Consider the following 22,646-nt stretch of genomic DNA (forward strand, 5'->3'; position numbering starts at 1 on the left):
TGTGGAAATTTGACATTATCATTTTCATTGCGTGCCGTTCTTGCATGGACATTCCGTTCTTGCATGGAAAATGAAATTAATTTTGGGTCAACATCGATCAAAACTTTCAATCTAATTTACTTACCTTGGGTTCAGCGATAAGACAAAATGCCTCAATTTGTTCCTCGGACCGGTTTCCATGCATACAGATTACCTGATTTTAACCTTTCCCACAAGACGTTACCTTCTACTTGCATGATCAAACATAGCAGCTTGAGAATGACCAGTGACAGCGAGGGAAGAACGAATAATCGCGTTCCCAAGCAAAATGTGTATGTTCCTGGTGGTTTTAATGATCTCAAGCCAATTTTCGTCCGATGTTTGGCATGACTGATAATGCTGTGAGATAGCACAAAAAACATACATAAATCATAACGCATATGTACTTTGAAGTTGAATATACTTGATTGATAGTTTGCATACATTTCCAGTGGTGATATGAGTATTTTTTATAAAGAAACCTGTTAGGATAAGATAACACAACTTTCTTTTCAAGTACAACAATCAACAAGAGCAAACTAACAGTGCATTTCTTCAGTGCATAATTTATAGATAAAGGCAATGCTATAAACAAAAATTAACCTCGTTTGCCATTAAACCCTAAAATGAGTCCCGGATGTGTTTAAGATGGCTCCGTTAAGTTTTATATCTCATTTCCCCGGAAGCATAATATCCACCGCGGCAAGCAAATTTGATGTTTTTCTTTTCTTTCTTTTAGCTGTTAAGGCTTTTCCATGCGGAAGGTTTATTTTTGGCATAATTTATGCACCATTCTAGCACCGTTACTAAAAATCCATTTGCCAGTGCAAACGATGAGGCTTCCTGTTATTTTATAACATTTTAACGAATTATGCTTTTCCACTTTCTTTCAGGGTTCTTCCTGCACATTTGATGGTGGACCTTCCCTTCTCACTGGTAAGTAGTATCGTTTTATTTGATTCCTTGAAAGCAGCTTACCGTAAAATAAACTGTAAATAACCTATCTGAAAAATAAGTATACAATTATTTCTAAATTCCTGTGAGTCTATTACAATCAACATTGAAACGTTTTTCTATATTTATGGCCACACAAACTATTCGCTTATCAAAAGCATATCTCCATTCGATTCAGAACAAGCGTCTAGCGTCCACTTCATGCTAACGAATCAATTACCAAAACACTGGCCAAACACTACCATCATGCTCTTCACACGGAAAACATGCATAATGACCAGCGAGAACCATAAGTGGTTCCTAAAGAAATATTGTTATTGCATCATTTGCGTCCTGCTATTTGCCACTTCAACCGAGCCAGAACGGTATGGCGTAAGCAGCATACACACCGAGCATTAGAAGCATTGGTGTCCACTTGAAGGTTCCCTTCTGTGGTTGGTCGCTTTAAGAAGGAGTGCACCGTTTTGCACCCAACCAACAAGTGAATATCGAATTTATGCTTCGAGCACATGGTGATGGAGTTGCCGGTCGTCATGGTTTGTTCGTTCCCAATTGTTGAATTCGATAGTTATGTGTCTGGGGTTAGTAGCTTTGGTTCTAGAGTTTTCAGACCGGAATTTCTTTGCTATTTCCAATCACAACAAGTGTCTATCTAGTTTACTTGTCTCTTGTTACTTACCAAACTATTCAGTTTTTTATGACGTGAAATAATTGTATGTAAAGGTATTAAAACGTTCAACAACTCGAATGTGTCTACCCTTCCTAAAAAATATTTATTTTGTGTTTATGTTTTTGCCATTTTCAATGTAACCGTCTATATGTATTCAAAAAGTAACGAATTTTTTCTATTAGTGTCGTGAGAAGATACTCACAACATAATCAACACAGAACAAAACATTTTTTGTAAATTTGATACTATTGGAACATTGTTTAAACAACTCCCGGGCCATTATTGCTCTTTGTTTGTTGGTGAAACATTTACACACTTGAAAAACCGTTTAATCTCATAAAACCTGCTCATATCACACATATACCAATCGATTTTTCGAACAGTGTCGGTCGCCATCTTGCACAGTACAGTGCGCCAGAGTGCCGCAGAGAGCTGCACAGTCACACAAGAGCATTATTGCGGCTGCCAAGAGAACGTAGAACAGCTCGGCCCTGTACCGAAAAACCACCGTTCGGGCCTGACTCCGTTGCCGATGATTTCACCATCCACAGCGCTGCAGCCAGTTCGAGATAGCGCAGACACAACCACACAGCACCGCAGAGAGAGAGCGAATAGCAACCCCATCGCCTCAGCACGCCTTTGCACCGCTTGCACCAAAAACAACCCCCTAGAGTAGTGTCGTCGGTCGGTTGAAATTTTGCGAGAGAAAACTCACCCCTCCACCCCATATCAGCACAAGCGAAAGAGAGCCAGTGAGAGCATAAAACAGCGCACAGCTCTCACTACGGGCAGACCACGGGCCAAGGGTAGCACAGTTTTGACGTCTTCGCACACAACACATTCGCTCCTACCTACACTGCGAAAGTTTACGTGAATTCCGCAACGCAAAGAGTGTACAAATTTGCTGTGTCCCGTGGTTTTGGCTCGTGCAAACCGGGGGTGAAATTCGAACGTATTACCATCCTCCTGCTGCATCTTTCCGGTTCCGGTGAGGGAGGGTGGGATGTAAAGTGCACGCGACAGCAGCAGCAGCAGCAGCAATACGCCGAAACCGTATAGCCTGTGTGCGCTCCTCCGTACACACAACAGCAGCACACAACACGACGGACTCCGGCCAGCCGGAACCGATTCTCCTCGTGTGTGCGTGTGTGCCAGGGTTAGCTGCGCTGCTCATCGATTTTTTTGACTGTGTGTCCGTCGTGGTGTGTCGCTGTCCGTGTTCCCGGGACCGTAGTTTCGTGGCGCTTGCAACCAATTCAGGGACCCACCGAAAAGGCAGCTGTGCTAGTGGTGCAATCGACGGTCAGTGACGGCACTTGAGGGTGCACTTGTGTTTTCGGTGGCTTTGTTTTCCCTGTGCGAGAGCAGATTTGTCTCCATGGATCTGATGGAGAGTGACAATGGACCTGATTAAAACGCACTATGTTTCGCGGGATAACATAAGAGTTGTGCGTAATGTGTGAAAGGAAAAAAAAACGTGTCTTTCTTTTGCTACCTACATGAGAGTGGCAAACGTTTTGTGTAAGACAAACACTTGTTCAATTATCTGTTTTCGGTGCATTTCCACTTGGATGTGTTAGTGTGGTTTCGGTCTGTTACGTTGATTGCATGGTGCTTCTTTTTTGGTGATTTTTTGTTCTGTCCGCGACCCGTTTTGCGTATGTGTACTTGGTGCATTGAGCATTGGCGTCACTCGTTGTTATTAAAAAAGATTAATTTAATTAAACATGTTCTCAGAAAGTCATTGAAAACAGTTCAATCAATACCTAATTTTGCTGTTCTGTGTGACTGTGGATTTTGCCGGTGTGAGAAATGTTCACGCGATAAATTCTACCCGATCGGCATACCCCATCCCAGTTCACCTTTTGATACCGGCTTTTCCCTTTCATCGATGCAAACAGAAGCGTCGTGGAGTACTTCTATCGCAGTGGGAAGGAGGAAGGAGCAAGGGTCAGAGTGTTCCATACGGTTGTTTGCTGTATTTCCAATATCGCACACCTGTGGTGCAGGCTGACAAGGGTGGTATGCGCTGCACATGGTGCTACAAGCGTGGCACCTTCTATTTATTTACTTGAGAAGACTATTTAAAGAAAACCACAGCCGAGATCGTCGAACGAGCACGGCCGTATGTAAAACGTGCAAAAATATCGACGCACACCCATTAGCGCCATGACGTTGTGTGGTACAGCTGAGAGAGCGTGTACGAGCGCGAGAGAATTGTATGCGCGAGAAAACTAGCATGAGCGTATGCTGCAGAGCGTGCAGGACGGTGTTCAATGGAGCTACTTAGTGTGAAATATGCAACTAACATTGATTATTTAAGCAATTGTTAAATATTTTTTGTTTCATTTTTAGTCAAAGTTATGAAACACTCTGTTTCAACGTGGCCCTAATGTAATAATAATCCAAAAATAGGTAAAACATCGGTTAGTTCAAAACATGCAAACTAAGCGAGAGAAAAAGCAAAAGAAATTTTTATAAACATTTATAGTGAAAGTGCTCATACAAATCATATTGAATCATTTTTTGCCTTCATTGTGTACACCGAAAATGAAAATTCTACAACAGATTACAACGACAACATAAGAAACAAACAACTGTAAACATTTCAACATACAATAAAAAAGGTAAACCTCATGAACAAACGAAACAAATATTTTAATTAATTCCAATGGCAATACTAGAATGCAAAATACGTACGTAAAAATACTTTTTGTATGTTCGCTGACGGAGGATTGACGAAACGCAAAAAGAAAAGGATTGTTCATTTAAGATGTGCTATGATTTTTGGGGCTATTATTCGGCTCTTGATTAGCTGCAGTTAAGCAAATTTATTCATATCATCCAACTGGCAAAGGTTAAAAACATTATTCATCATGTCAAACAAACCATTCATCTTGATAATCCTGCTGGATATAAACCTTTTTTCAATCAACTTATCTATCGGTGAAGATGGTCCGTTTTAAAGAGCACTTACGCTTTATCAAACTTCAAAGTACACATTCAGTCAAAGGAAGATACTAAATTTTTTCTTCCCACTAGTCGAAGTACCAAGAAAACAAAGACGTTAAAAACAAGTGTTTAATTCATATTTATCACCATAGCTTACCCATTAAATATGAGTTATCGTTCGTTGAGCGTAAGGAAGCAAACAAGGCGCTGCAATGATAGAGAAATATCATGCATCGTAGTCTTTGGTGCACTGCAAGTGCTCTAAAATAACCCCAAAGTAACGTCTTCATGCACAACATGGTTATTGGAATCAACGGTTTGCCCGAGAGACGAGCGCGAAATTTCATTTTTCATTCTGGTGCTATTTTAAGATCCTTTTATGCTTCATCCGAAAGCTGTGGTGAAGTCGTGTGCAGCACAAGACACTGGAACGCCAACAGCACTTGGCAGACAGTTGAGAATTAATGGCCTCTCTAGAATCGTGTGACATGCGAAGCGCCAAATTCACCCAAGGATCACAACCGAAGCGCTTCTTAACTTATCAGAAAGTGCAGAGTTCAGTCCGTCGCTTGAGTATCTCACGGCGTGTGCTTGAATGGGTTCAGTGGTATTTTGGGTAGAAAATTCATCAGCTAAAGAAGCTTTCAGGAACACGCCGGTCTTCGCTATCGTCTGAAACCATGCAATGGTTTGAAAGAATGTACAGCATCCTTCCTCGTCTGCCGTTTAGTTACAGTATAAAAAAAAACGCTAGTATATTCAGATGCAGTGTATTGGAATGTGAATCTAAACGTTGCCCAATTCCTGATAGACGATAATCGAAATGTGATTACTAGCAACGAAATACATGTTTGACTAGTTCAAGATAATGATTCCCTTCGTATATCGTTGAAGAATACGCCTCACAGTATACAATTGGCACATCAAAATTACTCCTTAAGCTGGCTTGGTTTGGATTTTTAAACACGGCTAAATGTTAGTCTTGCCTTATATCACCACAAATACTTGCTATTCCACCCTCCAAGCAAAATGTCAATCGTTCCTGCGGTGCGGACATTTCCGCTTCACCGTTCCGATGACAATTTGTGCGTGCCAATGACACCTAAATTAAAGTTTCCGAGCTAGTTCGAAGGGACGACGCGCAGCTCTGTGCATGTTGACACAGCGACACTGGTCGAAGACGTTGGTAAAAGACTCCGCAAACCGCAAACGGGAAATTGAAATAAGAAACTTTGCCTGGAAACCGAAACCTCAGCGAGTTTCTGTGCGTTCCGTACGTGTGCAGTAGAACAAACAAAAAATAATTGAACTCAAATCGATCGATCTTCAGTATCGCCGCACATCAGGACGGCAGGCATGTTGAGGAGTAACTGAACTGGAAAGACTTCTTGCGGTGGAGGTAATCTAACTTTGAGCGAGTGCAGTAGGATAACTATTTGCTGTCCTGTGGTAGCAGGTTGGGAGAGAAAAATAGAAAGCAAGAGAAAAGAAAATTGGGAACGGTTTTATTTGTTATTGATTGGATTTCAGAGGGCTCATAACGGTTGGAAAAGGGGATTCATGTGATTTCCTGCTGAACTTTAATGTTTAATGCTTATGTGAATGGGGAGCGGTTTGCTGTGCTATATAGTTAGAGCGTTTGTAAGGTGTGTCGATGGACGAAAACTACGTTTCAGTTCGAACCTAAAGGCACTTCGCACTGGACAGCGAAATCTAATTAAATTTCCCATAATTAACCTCATGCTGCTATCGCTGATTACACAAATCTAATTTGATGTTGTTAGGAAGCAGTGCTAGGGACTAGGGAAAAGTTGCGGTTAATTCCTAACCTAAGATTACGAGAAAAAATACTCACCAACGGATAGCTGACTGATTGACGGATTGTAGGACTTTCCTCCGGTTGTACAGGGCAAACATTTAAGCGATGGAGAATGAAAGCGTTATCGACCAACATTTTCATTAGCCACCCCATTTCATTGCATACAATCGCCCGCTCGTAGTCAAACTTTATGCCATTGGTGGCTTGGGGTTTGGAGGGCAAGATTTATAGAATTACTCATCCAACTCTAGCTCCCTTTACGAGCGGGCTCCCCAGCGACTAAAGCCGGCCAATGCACCATCGGCCGAAAGCACTAGCCCGGAACTAGCGTCTTCAAATGAACCGGAAAAGAATCGGATATTTATGAACCAAAGCAAGCACCGTCTCTGCCTCCTGCTAGCATTGACGCTTTGGAGCCAGGATACTCAGGTTCCATCGCACTGGTCCCAGCTCATTTCCATTGTTTTTCGCGTGTGCAATAATGGCTCGTTTGCCACCGTATCGTAAACTAAAGTCGCCGGCATTATTAGTAGAAGGGTTCGGTGTTTTTGCTTCCACTTTGTTCGCTTTTTTCGCTTCCGTTCGCGTGAACCGGCGCCATCTAGCCACTGTTGTGCAGAAAGGGGAGTGCGTCGTTTCATAACCCCACAAAAGATAAGCTTAGTAGATAAAGTTTTGCTTTTTTATTACTTTTGTCTGCGTTTTTCTTCCTCACCATTTTACCCATTTTTGTAGCGGTGTAAGTGCCTGCCTTTTACCCTAAAGGCAAAATACAATGCCTGCACTTGCGCCTGAATAGAACTGGCAGACGAACGGGTTGGGTGATTAATGATTTGTTGTAAACAATAAAGGACTCATTTTCTGACGTTCACTTGGAAACCGCTTCGTTTAACCCGCTCGTTGCAGGGAAACTTTGCCGAGATCCATAACCGTTGTAATAATTACCAGAACATATGAAACGCAACACGAGTCTTTTGGTTGCGTCTGCATGCAGGATGAATCCTTTGCATAAACGTACCGAAAGTCTCTTGGGGGAGATTTTCAGCAATTGCATTGAGAAATAGGGAAAGAACATACAATATTGTACGGACTAATTTGCATTCTAGTGTGCCAATGGAATTGTGGGACGAACAGGCAGCGTTGCAGCTGCTGTCTGGGAAACGTAATTGTCATATGTTATCCGTTGTCTACTTCTCCTTTCACGGTTTCAGTTTAACTCCACTCTTCGGATAGCTATTCTTGGGTGTTTTTGGATCGCATTCCACCTATATAACCATCGTAAGGATGTCGAAAAAGGACACGGCTACGTTCTTTTCGCAAGGTACATCGGCACAGTTCGACTACGTCCTTGCCCTGTACCCGCAGGTGCTGAAGCTGAAGGCGGAAAACAAATGCAAAAAACCAGACGAGCTGATCCGCCTGGACGACTGGTATCAAAACAAACTTCCCCAGCTAATCAAGAAGCGGGGCAAGGATCAGTACATGGTACACGAGGAGCTGGTCAAAACCATGAAATGGAAGCAAACGCGCGGCAAGTTCTACCCGCAGCTGTCCTATCTGATAAAAGTAAACACACCCCGGGCGGTGCAAACGGAAACGAGGAAAGCTTTCCGCAAGCTGCCCAACCTGGAACAGGCCATTACAGCACTATCGAATCTGAAGGGCGTCGGCACAACCATGGCGTCTGCCTTGCTAGCTGCAGCTGCTCCGGAAAATGCCCCCTTCATGGCGGACGAGTGTCTGATGGCAATACCTGAAATCGAGGGCATCGACTACACAACGCGGGAGTATATGAACTTCGTGCAACACATCCAGACCACGACGGATCGACTGAATCGCGAATGTCATCCAGAAGACAGCTCGTCCGTGCAGCCGTCCAGCAGTAGCCGAACACTTCCTTCCAAGGGCACGTCAGGCAACGGCACGTCCAGTAAAGATGGCGACACGGACGACGATAGTTCGGCCTCTTCCATTGACGATTCGTTCAGTGCGACGCCTCCAAAAAAGAACAAACTCGAAACACCGAAACCGGCACTCATGCCTCACGAGAAAAAATGGACACCTCATAAGGTGGAGCTAGCGCTCTGGACACATTACGTTGCCAGTGAGTTGCAGCCGGATCTGCTAGAGCACATACCGGAAGAGTCCAGCAAATCTACCACCGACGAAGCACTAAAAGATCCTAACGAAACCGTGCAACCTGCAGAACCGGACGCATCCAAGGCAAGCAACGGAAATTCCACGAACAAAGTCATTGGGCAGCAGCAAAGCAGCAACCACGTGCTTGAGGATCCTTCCGATGAGAGTAACTGTGACACGGAGCACGGTAAAAGTGGACTCGGTTCGGATGAATCCTCCAAGGATCATAAATTTGAGCAGGATAGCTTGGATGACTGCACCAAGTCGGAGGACAGCATGGAACGGCCTACCACCACTATTAGCAACACCGGTAGTAGTTTAACCTCTCTTGCTGCCAATGTGCGAAGGAAGGTGACGAAAAATAGTGCAAGATATGGAACGATAGCGGCAGTCAGTGACGACTCGTTGAGTAGTTCCAAACAATCGATTGACGACGAAGGAAATAGTTCCGGTGAAGAGGATGGCGAGAATGATCAGACGATTCCACCTCCCGGCAAAAAGACTAAAGTTGGTTAATGGTAGTGAGCGGTACGCTAGTGCTACGTAGTTTATACTATTCGCAATGATACGCTCGATACCTGTAGATTGTGTAGATGATATTTCGGTCAATTGAAAAGTAGTAATGTTTCTGTTTTTGGTTCCGTCATGTTGCAACATCATTTCAAACTAGTTGTTTCTGTGAGCGATAACGCTCGTCTGAATTATTCATAATAAAATATTAAACTTCGAATATTTTTTGTAGTGCTACATAATCTACCAATATTTTAGGCTTCTACTGCCATAAACATTCCACCTCAATTTGGATGTTACTCAGCGAAATGATTAAATTTTGTTTTGGCTTCGATATCTCCGCCGTTGTGAATTACTATAAAGCAACAAACAAACATAACAAATTTCAATATTACTATATTTATTCAAACGATCATTATCATTATTAAAGTTGTTTTGATATATCTATGTACGATCCTTGTAAATCCGTTAGTCGTATGACATCATTTGTATGAATAATTTTGAAATGCTTCGTTTATTTATTACACAACCAAATAAACCTATCATTGTCGAAGATACTGTATAGAATGTGCTCTGTCCACATAAGTATAATTTCGAATCATAGTATCAAACATTTATGATGTACTGGTTGGGTACGAACATCGCAACCCATCTTTTCTAGAATAAATCTTTATTAATCAAAATTTGACTACACTAATGAAAACTATGCAAAACCAACAATATTTTTTGTAGTTCAGTTATTCAGTTACTATTGGTGACATAAATACACTGTGTAGATATAGACACAAGAAAGCTTAGAAACTAGCAATCAAAATAACGTTAGCTACCACAAACACAGAAACATGTACATCTGGCGATAAGTTCACTAAAAATGAAGAAAACGCCTGAAACACAAGCTTCTATAGACCGAATGAAACCACAAACAGCCTTTAAAATAAGATGAATGATGTTCAAAATCGTCATTCAAACCGCAACCAAGTTGATTATAGAGCACACATGCAAAAATTGATTTAAACTGAAAAAAACAAAGTTTAAAAACTTTAACAAGTAAACAAATCACACATATTTGATTAGATTAAAAACAACAATCAAAAACGTAAATTGTATAAACAAATCTGATATCATTCAGAGGAAGTGAAGGGAAATAAAATAATTTGGAATGCAATAAATTTGGTTCGAGTCTGTAGATTGTTTCGGTTCGTATTCAATTTTAAAGCTGCTTTCAAGGATATTGGAAAGGTTTGTCCACAGCTAAAAACATCATAAAAAATGGGTTTCTTACTTTTCCACAGGCAAAAATATCCGATCCGGCTCGCGCTTAAAGTGTGCATCATGCTGTAAAGGTAGGTGTTTGCTCTCGCCTTTTTCCAACAAAGCCATTTCATAACATCAGAAGTATTCGTTTGGCGCACATATTAAGATATGGATGCTTTCATTAGATACGCACAATAACTTTGGCCTATTTTTCGCACAAACCCCCCGGAATACCATTACCGGAAATCGGTTTCGTGAGTTGAATTCAAAAATTTACAACCCACTGCCGAAACGTACCACCTACCTTCCGCACGACAGGGTGATGACTTTCCTGTCGATTGATTTTTACCTCCTCCTACTCTTCATCCGTTTGTCGGCTGGAATACGTAACCAAACCTCTTCACTTCAAACACCGAGGGACAAGATTATTCAACATTTGCGTGAACAGTGTTGCCTGCGAGGAAAAAGCTCATCAGCTCGGGTTAAAGGTGGGCACGATAAAAGGTGCGAACTTATTTTTCCTCTTTCTCGCCTCAGAAGAGTTCGTGAGCAATCCCGACGATACGTGACGGTATTTGAAATGTCAATCATCGGTATGCAAGGCGCACGAGCTGCTAGCTGGCTTATAAAGTTGTTGTTTTGTATCAGCAACCTTACGAGCCACCGGTACGAGCGTTAGCTGTTATTTTTTTACTGTATTTTTAACGTAACATCACAAAGCCTTATACCGACCAGGCTGACGATCAGCATTCAAACACATTCGTCATCTTTGCTTAAGGTTTTATTTTGTCAAATGGAAAGTGTTGCTTCCGGATGGTTTTTGACGGGAAAAATGAATGTTTTGAAGACGAGCGCAAAAATGTAAAAGAGCTACGCCACGTAAACACATCAAGCTGCACAAACAAACACAGGATATTTCGTTTTGAGCATCGCGCATACATTTACTGCTTGGTTTCACTGTATTTCTTTAGAGGAGATGAAGCAGGAGACGCGAACATAATCCTTAGTTGATTAAGTTGCTTTATGAAAAGCGGATGCTTTCCCGTTTTAGAAAGGAACATGTGCAATTGGTAAAATTTTTCATGGTTTCTATGTAATGAATGAATGTAAAATGGAGAGCTACGACACATTATTCTAATGCTTTTTCTTACCTGTGCTAACACCGCCTATGTCTATGAAATTTTGGAAAAAAAATAACAAAATAAATCAAGACTATCATAGTGTTTTGTTAGTAAAACCATTTGTAATATTTCCCTTTTATATTAAAGCTCTTGTTTTACTACAGAATCATCAACCTTTATTAGTAAATTTGTTTGCGTGCGACCCACTTCTAAACTGCTACCTCATTTATCCCATAAATCACTTGGCAATAAATCTTTCTCCAAGCGCTTCTTAAAGCTCACCGTTTGATTCTAGTGAAACTGAAATTAAGCATGAGTGTACGTGATTTGCTAGTACACAAACAACTGAACCTTTAACACATACCACCTCAAATGAAGGAAACGAATACAAACCAAACCTTTGGGTCAAAGGATAAGCCAAAATCGGGTCGTTGTTCTATTAATGACACAACACTCCTGCCCAATTGCGTTCTTCGTCCTCATTCACCCACTCATTTGTCCACCCACCCGTACACACACACACATACACACTAACATCGAAAGCAAACAAACCTCAATCTTCTCTCTACACTACGTTCTGTCCCACCGCTATCTGTTCCATGTCGAGCGTAATCAAATTAATGGTTATTGACGGAATAACGCGCCAAAAGTATACAACACAACGTCCTACGTTTCGTGCACCCGTTGTATACATGTGGTAGGACAGGGTAGAAAAACCGGACCCAGCACGGGAGAAAGCAAACAACAAACAACCTAGAAAAAACCATTTGTCCCCGTTCATGTATACTCCCCCGCGAGGGAAAGAACATACTGGGTTCGAGTGGTTGACGGGACGTTTTCAGCGAGCACCATTTCAAAACCCTATGTGGATGAAATGCGGTAGAATTTTATCATTCCTATACTATTTTCTTAGGTTGACTCGCGGTAAGATATACCAATACTTCACTACAAGGCAGAGACGATGTGCTGCAAGAGAAACGCCCGATCAACCTGTGTGCGGGGCTTTTTGAATTTAATTTCCATCCCAGTGACAACCCCTCCTGTACTTTTCGGTCTCACAGCTAATAACACATTGTGTAACCTTACCACGAGCGAGGAAGGTAGTTTTGGCAAACAAATGGAACGAGCGAAACACACTATCAACACTGTCCCTTCGCTCTTAATCCGTCGCAGGAATATGGCGGTGAAAATGAATTAATTTGCGAGCAACTCGAAATTCGGCAAGGATGGGAAAAGTTCCATGCGTCTACACCAACACTGAGGGAAAATTCTCACATCCTATGCCTAACACGGGGCTGGGTTAGTATGCGTGTGTGTAACTATTGCATGTTTCATCTAGTCGGAGCAAGTGGTGCGAAGCATAATTGGATGATAAGGAAAGTTTTTCCTCCGGCACGGGAGAAAGCCCTCCAGCTCATGAAATTTTAATCGTCAGTAGTTTGTTTGCTCTGCCGGTGAAAATTTGTCCCGCAAATTATCCCTCCCCGCAATTGAGCGGCAGAGGACGAAAAGTCTGTGAGTGTGTGTAGATCCTTACTATCTCATACACGCACCAGGGCACAAAGCTGCCTGGGGTTGGCAGGGATCATCCTCCACGTCCACGTTGGAATTAACCCGTCCACTGCTGTTTGCTTGCAACATGATGGCAATTCGTCAGACCGAATGTGTGTACCGTCGTACAGCATCCGTTTTCTGCTGAAGGAAGCTCCATTAATAATCTCACCGTCCATCCAGTTCACCACAGCCAAGCGGCTTGGTGGAAGTGAAAAACATAGAAAAGCATGTCATTGCGAAGGCGAACACTATATTTTTTTCCACCTACAACTATCCATAATTCGTTGAAGGCGCTTCGAATCGTTGTGAAAATCCAAAGAAAACAGCGATGATTAGGAAAAATGGCTATAGCCATAACTCATCGTGCTGAAGCCGGAAGCGCGTGTTTGTACACTCCCGTGCTGAATGCATTTACTCAAAGCACTGACATCCATTTGCAGGTTATAACTCACCACCCAGTACGTGCCCACCGGCAAGCGAAAATGCACTCGTAATGCTTCATGTGGTGGAAAGTTTCTGATTTATTTTATGCGCCTTCATACTTCCGAAATAGGAATAAAAAAGGACATATTTTAGATTAAAGATCCTGGACGGTGCTGTCCCTGTTGTTTGCAATTTGTCTTCAATCATGTTACAACCACTGGCTCTTTTTTTCTAAAGAAGAGGTCAAAATTATCATTCCCTCTACCGTATACGAGGCGAACAGTGCTACTCAACGCGATTCATCAAAGAAACCAAACCTCGAAACAGATTGCCAAAACTGCATGAAAATCGAAACGCTCCACTTGGTGCACGTTTCAAGCCATGGGTCTGGTGTTCTGGATTTGAGGAGGCAAACCGAATTCGATCAAACGAGCCACGGCTTGAAACTGCGCTCCAGGGCGAAAGGACGTGCAAAAGGCGAGACCAACGACTAAAGGACGAACGGTACTTCATTGATCAATTCGTTCATTTATCATTTCATGCTTCACGTGGAGCAGGACGAGTTTGGGCTGCAGGCGGACAGGTTTAAACCACTCAGAAACGTGAGGCTGTAAAATGTCATTAAAATCCAGCATCAAAATTCCATTCCATGATTGCCCGAATTGAGCTTCATGGCTCTATCAGCGATTGAGTTTTCAATCTTTTTGATCGATAATTACACGTAAATAAATTACATCCTACGGGCTTATTGTAATTAATGTTGTGTTCATATTGCGATAGCGACATTACATCGTTTTTTTAACGCTTTTCAAAAACGATAATTGGTATTTCAAACAGATTTCCCAGCACGTTGTTGAAATATTAATACGTTGAAGTTGAATGCGAATATTATTGAAAAAATAAAAAAACGTTTTAACATAATTGAAAACAAGATTTTTCTTGCACTTCCGAGTGATCTGTACACCCAGAAAGCTTCAAACACATTACAACACTGTATGTACAATCGTAAGCCTACTTTATATTCGTTTTCAATTCAATATCACGTTCAATGTCATCTTGCCGAAAAAACGAGCATCAAATTCCATCACTCAAATCGGATTTAAATCCAGCTACGTCGTTCTGACTGTGAAAATAAATGGAAGAAAATTCTCCTAACATTCTTCCCACTCCCTGCTCCCAGCAAAGGATTGATGTAAAGGAACGAATTTTCTCCCCGATTTGAGTCACAAAAGCCAATTTCTTGCTACGCAATACATAGATGGCAACCATAGTTGAGATACAAAAAAAAATGTCCCCAACCAGTGTATATGCAACCCACAAAAACTAACGCCTGCGGGAAATGGGAAAGGAATACTCTAATGCTAAGCCACAACGTAGAACCTGCCTTCACATAGACACACACAAACCAACCATTAAAAGCGTAGCACGAAGGGGACGATCGGTAGAATGGTTATTGGTTAAATTTTTCGTTTAATGTTTAAACGCTCGTGTGAGTGAACCTTCCCCACAACGCACAAAAACAGTTCCCTTTTTATTGTCATTCCGAGCTTCCCATCCGGCTGTGGTGGTGCTTTTAGGGAGAAGTGGTGATACTACGCAAAGGACAATCGATTCCACCGGGTGTCACTTTGGTAACGCACACAAGATTATTTCTAATTTTCAACAAAAGATACCCGTCCCGTCCTCGTTCAGAATTTGGATTGCTGTCTATTCTTTAGCCAGCCGGGCCTTTGCTGGAATAAATCCACCCTCCCATGTCGATCAATGGCATTTGGGAAGCCGTTGCGTTTTATGGAAATTGTTACGGAACTAACCAAGCTGCCTCATCAAAACATCAACCTACCCAACACTCCCACGCATAACGCATAAACACCTTCCACTTCGGAGATCCTGTCGGGCCGGGTGTCCGATGCAGACATTCGATTTTGGCGGGAATATGCATGAACATGCTGTGGTTTCCTGTGCGTGGGAAGGATAAATATCGGTGTGTATGTGTGCTGTGTTGTTGTAGGGTGTATGGCAGTAACCATCCCCGGCACGCCACATTCACGTGAAAGGAACCATTCGGTCTTTGTTTAATCTGGCAGTCAACAGCGGACGATTCTAGAATCGACTAAAGAAGATGAAATTGAACGATCCGCCCGCACAATGAAGCTTCCAAAACAAACGACACACATTGCATGGGTGAAAATGTAGAGTGGGTGATGTGGAAGCGATATTTTTGATGAATTTCCCTATGAAAGCTACACGAGGGTTTGGCGAATTCAGGGTGAGGAATGTCGGTTGGCACAGGTGGTAATTTTTGTTATTGCCTACCACATATATACCATTTTTGAGCAGCACACAAAGCATTTTTTTTTGTTATTGCAACACAACGTACGTGGCACAGAGTACCCAGATTCGAACAGCTCGTCCGCCTGGTTAGGATTATGGTGGGAGTTTTTGGGAGATATAAAAGCGAAACACATTCAAATGCCACCCTCAACAAGATGGACGACCAGCGTACCTTGCCATGGCCTTGTTTTTACTCCCAGCAAGGGGGAGATGGAGGAGGTGGTGTGGGGAGAAAATTCGTTTATTACACTTGAAGGATTCCGTACTGATGAGCTAAGGGATCCCTGTACCAACCCATCCACCATACTGCACGTATACGGTTTCGTCCTTTCTGTTCGTGATCTGTCACAATGCCCGCCTGTGGGAGCGTTAAGGCCGGCGAGGAGGTTCGTTATGAATTTTATTGATTTATTGTACCCCGAAGTGGGTGGCTGTCACAGGGGAATTATTTGTTTCTGCCGTGCGATGGATGGAATGTTTGCATCTGCTCTGTGTTTCGGTTGGGATTTTTGTCGCCAGCAAACCAGCGAGAAGCATTAAACGACGTGACAAAATTGCAATATCCTTGGTAGGAAGTTAAGGCAGCAATTAAAATGTTTGATTTGCCATCAACTCAAATTGCCCAGGAAAAGTGTTTTGCTTGTTTCTTCAAGAGTAAGAAAGAAAGATTCTTAGTGTCAAAAGTTCCCTGTACTAATTTGGAATCATAAAACCATTACGAATACGAATACAGAAGTACGAAAATGAATTCCCATATTTCAACCAGCCTATAGCGAACTAAATTTATAAAACTTCCAGTGCATTGGATTTTCTTGTTCATCTCGACATTCTATTTTTCTCCGTAGGTAAACGTGTTTAGTTTATTTAATTTATTTACAATTGTCATCTTAAGTTATTCACTGGTCTTCGCATGGTCTTTGTTGACATTACAAAAGCACATAAATAAGAGAGCAAACATCACTATTTCCGAATCAATGCGCCTGAAGTTATGCAGTTGCATTGCGAACCATTCCTAAAAGGGTGATTCCAATCCAATAACGAAGAAGATAAACAATGTTCAGACAAACGAAAGGAAATCTTCTAACCACCGATGCCAAAAACCAAAAAACAGGACTGAGGAAACAGAAATACCCTAGCTTCAACATGAGATTGGTTCACAGTGTACTTACAATCGTGTAGGGTCGATCCAAAGGATAAACTTTTGAAAAGAAATGCAACGAGCAGAGCATCATAAAACACCCAATCAGATGGCACACCGGCAGACCGGTTGGGAAGCAGCGTACAGGCAGTAAACAACAGCTGTCGAACGGAGTTGTTGTGAACATTCTTTCCATCAGCAATCCCTGGATGCATGTCGTCAGGAGCAAACGTATCGAGGAAGTGTTTGAACAACTGTTTGCTATCGGGCCGGGGGAAAACAGGACACTTGCTAGCGCCAAAGTACCATGATTGTACTTTCAAAGTGTTTTGCATTGCACTTTGCTGAAACTTCTGTGTATAACATCGGCCGCTTTCTCAGCTCGTTTTACCCTTCACTGTTCGCTTTCCGCGCATCGTCGAAGCGTCACGAACAGTGGTTGCTTTTTTATGAGACGGCTGCAGCTCGGATTGACAGAATGGGACCATCCTTGAGGTGAACAGTGTCGTGTTACTGAGCGATGACGTTCGATCGTTGACGCAAGTAAGGAACCGACGGATGCAATAGAAAAGAAGGATAAAAATAATCAAGTTCCCACCGTGCTAGGCTGAATGTGGCACTAGTGGACATAAATCATTACATCCTTCACTCAGGCTGTAGCTTGGTTTCTCTGGAACGCCGATTGTGGGTGAATGCTTTCTTGGAATGGCTAAGCTTCAGTGGGGGAAGAAAAAAGCAAACAAACAATCACAGCTTCCTGCGGGTTGATCTGCCCCTATCCGGTTGAGCCGGGAGCTAAACTAGACCATGCTAAGGCGGGATGCTCCTTTCATGCTTCGCCATATCCAATTGCATTCACCTCGAGAATGGATTTTTAATCCTTTCAAGTGTCCTTCTTCCAGCTCTTTCATACCACCATGGCTTGACGACGTTCACTGACACCTTAGCTTATTCGCAATCCTACGCACGAACTTTCTTTTTGGCCTTTCCACCATTTATATGCCTCTTTCCGGTGTAACAGTTCTGCCGGTTCACGGGGGAGCCCTACTCCAGCTGAATGAACATCATAAACCCCACTATCAAATGGCAAACAGCAGACGATCCCATCTCCTGTACCAACCTCCTCACTCTTGGGAGTCATCCTAGCTAGACGAAACCATCATTTTGAAATGCGTTTCCCGTCTAGCGAAACGAGTTTGCACCGGGGCGGGAGTGAAATGGTCGGTCACTTATCGACACTACGCGGTACCGTGAGCTCCCCAAAAGGGATGCAAGCTAGGAAGTGGATAGGAAGGAAACACCATCCTCCCCCAAAGGGCACATTATTTATTTTGCTTTCGTGCCGTGATTTTAATTCAACCATTTATAGTCATCGCGAGCGACGGTAACGACCCGTTGTGTTGCGATCGTTTTGGCCCCCATCGTGTGGCACTGGCTCTTCCGCTTCCGGATTTTGGCTAGTGTGCGAAGCGTGGTAGCGCAAACCTTCGCCTGGCTGTCTTTCGCGTTGTTTTGGAATTGATCCAACATATAAGGCGCAACATGATGGCAATACCATTATTTACATTCCCCGTACAGCAGGGGCTTTGATTCTTTTTGCTGCCATTTTTGTAGCTCTGCTTTGCGTGGCTAGAGAGCGTTAGATAAGAGCTTGAGAACGAAACGCAAGAGTTTACATTTTAAAACGGAGTATAAATTATCACTGATTTCAATGTAAACGATAAAGCACAGTTGTCAGCGATAATAACTGGGTGACATTTGCTTCAAGCCCATTCAATGAGTTGCCTTTGTACAGCATTTCTTGCTGTGCGCCTTAAATTAAGCAATTCTTTACGTTCCTTTTTCACATTCAATTGTTGCTTCGGTTAAAGTATGCCTACTATTGACGTCTAAAAGCTCCAATACTCGTCCTATGAATATTTAATTTATTCTCAACGTTATTTGCAACTTTTCATCACCTGCGTTCTTTTGTTTTTCGCTTTTTGTTTTACTCTCATTGCGAACTTCCCACGTGAAAATTTGTGGAAATTTTTCGAAACGCTCTTTGCATACGTGAAATTTCTTCTGTGAGTTTCGGAAAAGCATATTATTTATTCTACAGCAGCTTCTCGCTCACATCCGTAGCAGCTTTTGCTCACATCATCCTATTTGTTTTTGGCTCGTATTATTTTCACCGTCCCGTACGTCGTGTGGCATTTTAGAAGTTTTAAATAATTAATGTACAAACATATTCTCAAGCTACCTTTAAATAAAAGTTTACTCTTAACCAAAACTGGTGAAAAACTACAGTTTTTTTTTATTATTCAGGTTATTAGCAGCAAAGGTATAGTAACATGTGCAATCGTGTGAAATTATATTAGCCCCATGTCTCATCAAGTTTCAACATCTTTTACACTGACCCTTGCCCCAAGTCCCACTCGAAGTGATAACCTTCAATCAAAAGCATCCCCACTCACACACACACATCACCCAAAGGCGCATCAAAAAACAATAACATCCAAGGTGTCAACTTGACGAACGTTTGATACGACCACGTCGCTGTCAAGGAGCGGAGATGCTCCCTCCGAAGCGCCGGTAGCTTTCCTTTCTCACATTTTTGACAGACCACCCATTTTCTCCCGTTCTGCAAAGCACCAACGGTTGGGTTTGGATTCGCTCAACTTGACGCATATTCAGCCTAGCAACGCTTGGTTTGCAATGATCACAGGGCGTAGCTACAAGGCTCCCACTCCTACCAAGCACAGCAAAACGCAGAATGGTCCAAGGATGCCCAAAGGGAAAATGTCGGAGCATAAATGCCTGAACAATTATGCTCTCCCCACGTTCGGTGCGTCATGCCATTCAGTGAATCACCCTCAGCCACTTGCTGCTTTTGTCTACCGGTACAAGCTAGATCCCCCCACCTTGTGAAAGGGTCGCCCACCCACACTTGTGTTGGTGTGCATGTGTCAAGCGTGTCAGCACCAGGCAACTCCACGCTGTTACCTTTCTGTGTGTTTTGCATTGAATCGTCGGGCAGAGGTATGAAAACGCATAATCTTACACGCACATTCAAACCACGGTGGTGAAGGTTACCGTTTCTCCTAGTGAGTACACTCTACGGGCAGACGGATAAACCGTGAAAATACTGTACGGTTCTAAAACGCTACTCTATTAACAACTCGACTGGCCATTTTGAGTTTACTTTTTAGCTTACATGCCGTGCAGTGGCTGCAAGCATGCAACAGCAGCCGTCGTCCGTGGTCGAATATTGTGTGCAAAAACAAAACAAATCATTCTTGTGTTTCGCCAACTCTCTCCCCTTTTCAGCCCGTGGAGTGTCCCGTGTAGAATGTGAGCCATCACACGGTGTATGTGCAATCGTCAGCACACCCGTCCCGTACGTATGGAAGCTTCCAGTCTGCAATTCATAAATTCTTTACACAAAAAGGGATCCTTCACATCGAAAGTGAACGTTTCACGTGGTCGGCGTAAGGGGAAGAGCAACCCTTCTCTTCCATTGTTTCAGGCAAAAGAAGGAATAAGAACCTGTTCCTTCAACTCATGGTGCTCATTCCACTGGTGGAAGCTGGTGCAATGCAATTTTCCAACAACGACGTCAGTGTCACTGTCAGTGTCACTTTCTCTTACACATCATCAGCAAGGGCTTAAGCCCTTCTATCTCGCTATGTTGCGCTCGCTTACCTCCATGCATCTGTCTGGCCGTCGCTCGTTCTCGTTCGTTCGCTAGTTCGAACCCCAATGTGGAGGGTGTGCTTTCCGGCGCAATTTTCCAGACGATAGAGTACGGCGCACATTCACATTGGGAGTCTCCATCGATAGAGATGCATTAGTGAAATTGTGTTTGCTAGCGGCTTATGCTGATGTCAACAAAATAATCATCTGCTGTGTTTCTTCCCACGTGCTCCCAATCGCTTAAGGTTTTCCACACTGCATATAGTTCAATCGATCATTTATGATTTGCATACTTTTAGGCGCTTAGTTCATGCTTTCGTTAATGGTGTGTATGATCCTTCATTTATTTAGCAAACGAGCCAAAATACTCTCTTCTCACCCTATTAGCTCGGTGATGGGCGTAAATGTCAGCCCATTTTGTTGGATGATTTATTTATTTTCTCCACTTCGACCCACACAACCGAACGAGTGATTCATTACACGTTCATCCCTCGCCAAGAAATTGGTCAGCTCAAAAGGATCCCAATCATTCGTACCCTGCCAGCTATCGCCACGCAAACTCAATTACACTGTCCATCAAGCTCGCCGATGTCTTGGCGCGCTGCGGTTTTGCCAAGCTTCGACTCACAATCTTTTCCACGAAATTTCCCACTGTGCGCTACTCTACTTCAAACAGTACCCCGGGGTGTTTCTGTTTCGTTAGTATTATGATACACCAAAGGGGCAACCCATTGAAGGCGGCTGAAGAAAATGGAAAAAAGGAAAACTTTGGCTTTATATTATTGTCCTCTGCCTTACAGCCATCCCATGGCTCTATTGTGCTGGTGTCGGCAAAAATAGCTATTTTCAAATCATTCATTCAACCTGTTTCAGTCCCCTTTTTCGGTTTTTTGAATGGAAAGAATCGTGAAATTAAATGCTCTTCAGCGTGAAACAACGACCCGGGTGCGGTATAACTACGCGCCACAGCACAAAGGCACGCCGCAGGAAGCAATGAACATAATTATTCTCAGCTCTTTATGTGACGTATTTTTCATGCACACTTGTCATTCCATCGTTTAATTGTAAACCTTTTTAACACTCGAGTTTACTGTTCGCTCAGTTCGCTTACTGAAAGAGATGCCTGTTTTTTAATTTAACATTCCTGGTACCTCACTCCAGCGCAAAGAAGAAATGTCGCGCACTGTTTCGTAAAAAACGTACACATATGTCGAATATCTTCTTACATGACAGTTCGTTCTGGTAATATAAGTAGACTTAAACTCCTAAGAGATTTGTTTTTTTTTTTGCACGTCTTTGCTGACGCTTCATCTTGCTAGTCTTTGTCTCCGTACATTCGTGTGCTCGTAATAACATCGCAAAATGTGGTACTTATAAAATGGTTAAATTTAGGTGAATGCTTCCACAGCTACGGACATATTAGATTCTTGACTTCTGTACACATGGAATGAACTTCTCTATGGCTAGTAAAACCCGTCCCTCTGGTTTAGGTTGTGCTTTCATTCTCATAATGCGATTCGAGGGAACTTCTTTGGTGGACAAACAGCAATGACCAGATAGACGCAGAACGTAGCAATGTTCCCTCACCTATCTTGCGACGTCTGTTGTCAATGAAGTGCGATCAATAAAATTCCCAGCCGTCTGGAAATGTTTCGTTCAAAAAAGACTATCTTCGTACAAGAGAATTATGACTGCTGGGTGAAAATAATCCCTACAAAAAAGGCAAAGCCATTCATAACGGCAGTACACGCGGCTAATTGCTTTCACCCAGGCAAAAGCTGCTGTAGAAATAAATATTATTGCTATTTAAAATATTACCTTACTGTTTCATTTGGCAGTTTATTAATACCCTTCATAAGCCACCTCACATGGCAACGCCACAAATAATAGAAACCTCCACACAATGGATACAGTTTTCATTCAAATCATACCGAGCGCAATAATATTGGCTCTGCAGTTTCGTCCCATCGTCGTCATTTGTGCTTATTAGGGCAAAAATAAATCCTCCTCTTGCGTTGGTTGCAAAGGCAAAACTAATTGCATAACTTACGGTGCCACTTCACATTGCCCGTCTAACGCCCGGCC

The 22,646-nt window shown here is 42.7% G+C and overlaps 2 protein-coding genes across 12 annotated transcripts in view; both read left to right on the plus strand.

Moving 5' to 3' along the window:
- LOC121603582 (protein tincar) overlaps positions 1 to 22,646 on the plus strand; it is a 90,774-nt gene that overhangs the window by 21,458 nt on the left and 46,670 nt on the right. For 5 of the 6 annotated variants that reach the window (XM_041932524.1, XM_041932523.1, XM_041932525.1 and 2 more), the window contains exons 3-4: positions 912 to 954; positions 10,355 to 10,405. The gene's annotated coding sequence lies outside the window, so the exon portion shown is untranslated. The remainder of the gene's footprint in view (positions 1 to 911; positions 955 to 10,354; positions 10,406 to 22,646) is intronic. The other variant, XM_041932526.1, reaches the window with a different exon arrangement.
- On the plus strand, positions 2,227 to 10,227 carry LOC121603583. Of its 6 annotated transcripts, none has more exons than XM_041932530.1 (3): positions 2,227 to 2,944; positions 3,998 to 4,269; positions 7,625 to 10,227. In XM_041932530.1, the coding sequence occupies exon 3, from the start codon at positions 7,698 to 7,700 to the stop codon at positions 9,066 to 9,068; it is 1,371 nt and encodes a 456-aa protein (XP_041788464.1). In that variant the 5' UTR covers positions 2,227 to 2,944; positions 3,998 to 4,269; positions 7,625 to 7,697; the 3' UTR covers positions 9,069 to 10,227. The 6 variants fall into 6 exon arrangements, with proteins under 6 accessions (XP_041788464.1, XP_041788465.1, XP_041788463.1 ...); XM_041932531.1 differs by having other exon boundaries at positions 4,058 to 4,269; XM_041932529.1 differs by having other exon boundaries at positions 2,227 to 2,630.

This window comes from Anopheles merus, chromosome 2R (genome assembly GCF_017562075.2).
Source record: "Anopheles merus strain MAF chromosome 2R, AmerM5.1, whole genome shotgun sequence".
NCBI classification, from domain to species: domain Eukaryota; kingdom Metazoa; phylum Arthropoda; class Insecta; order Diptera; family Culicidae; genus Anopheles; species Anopheles merus.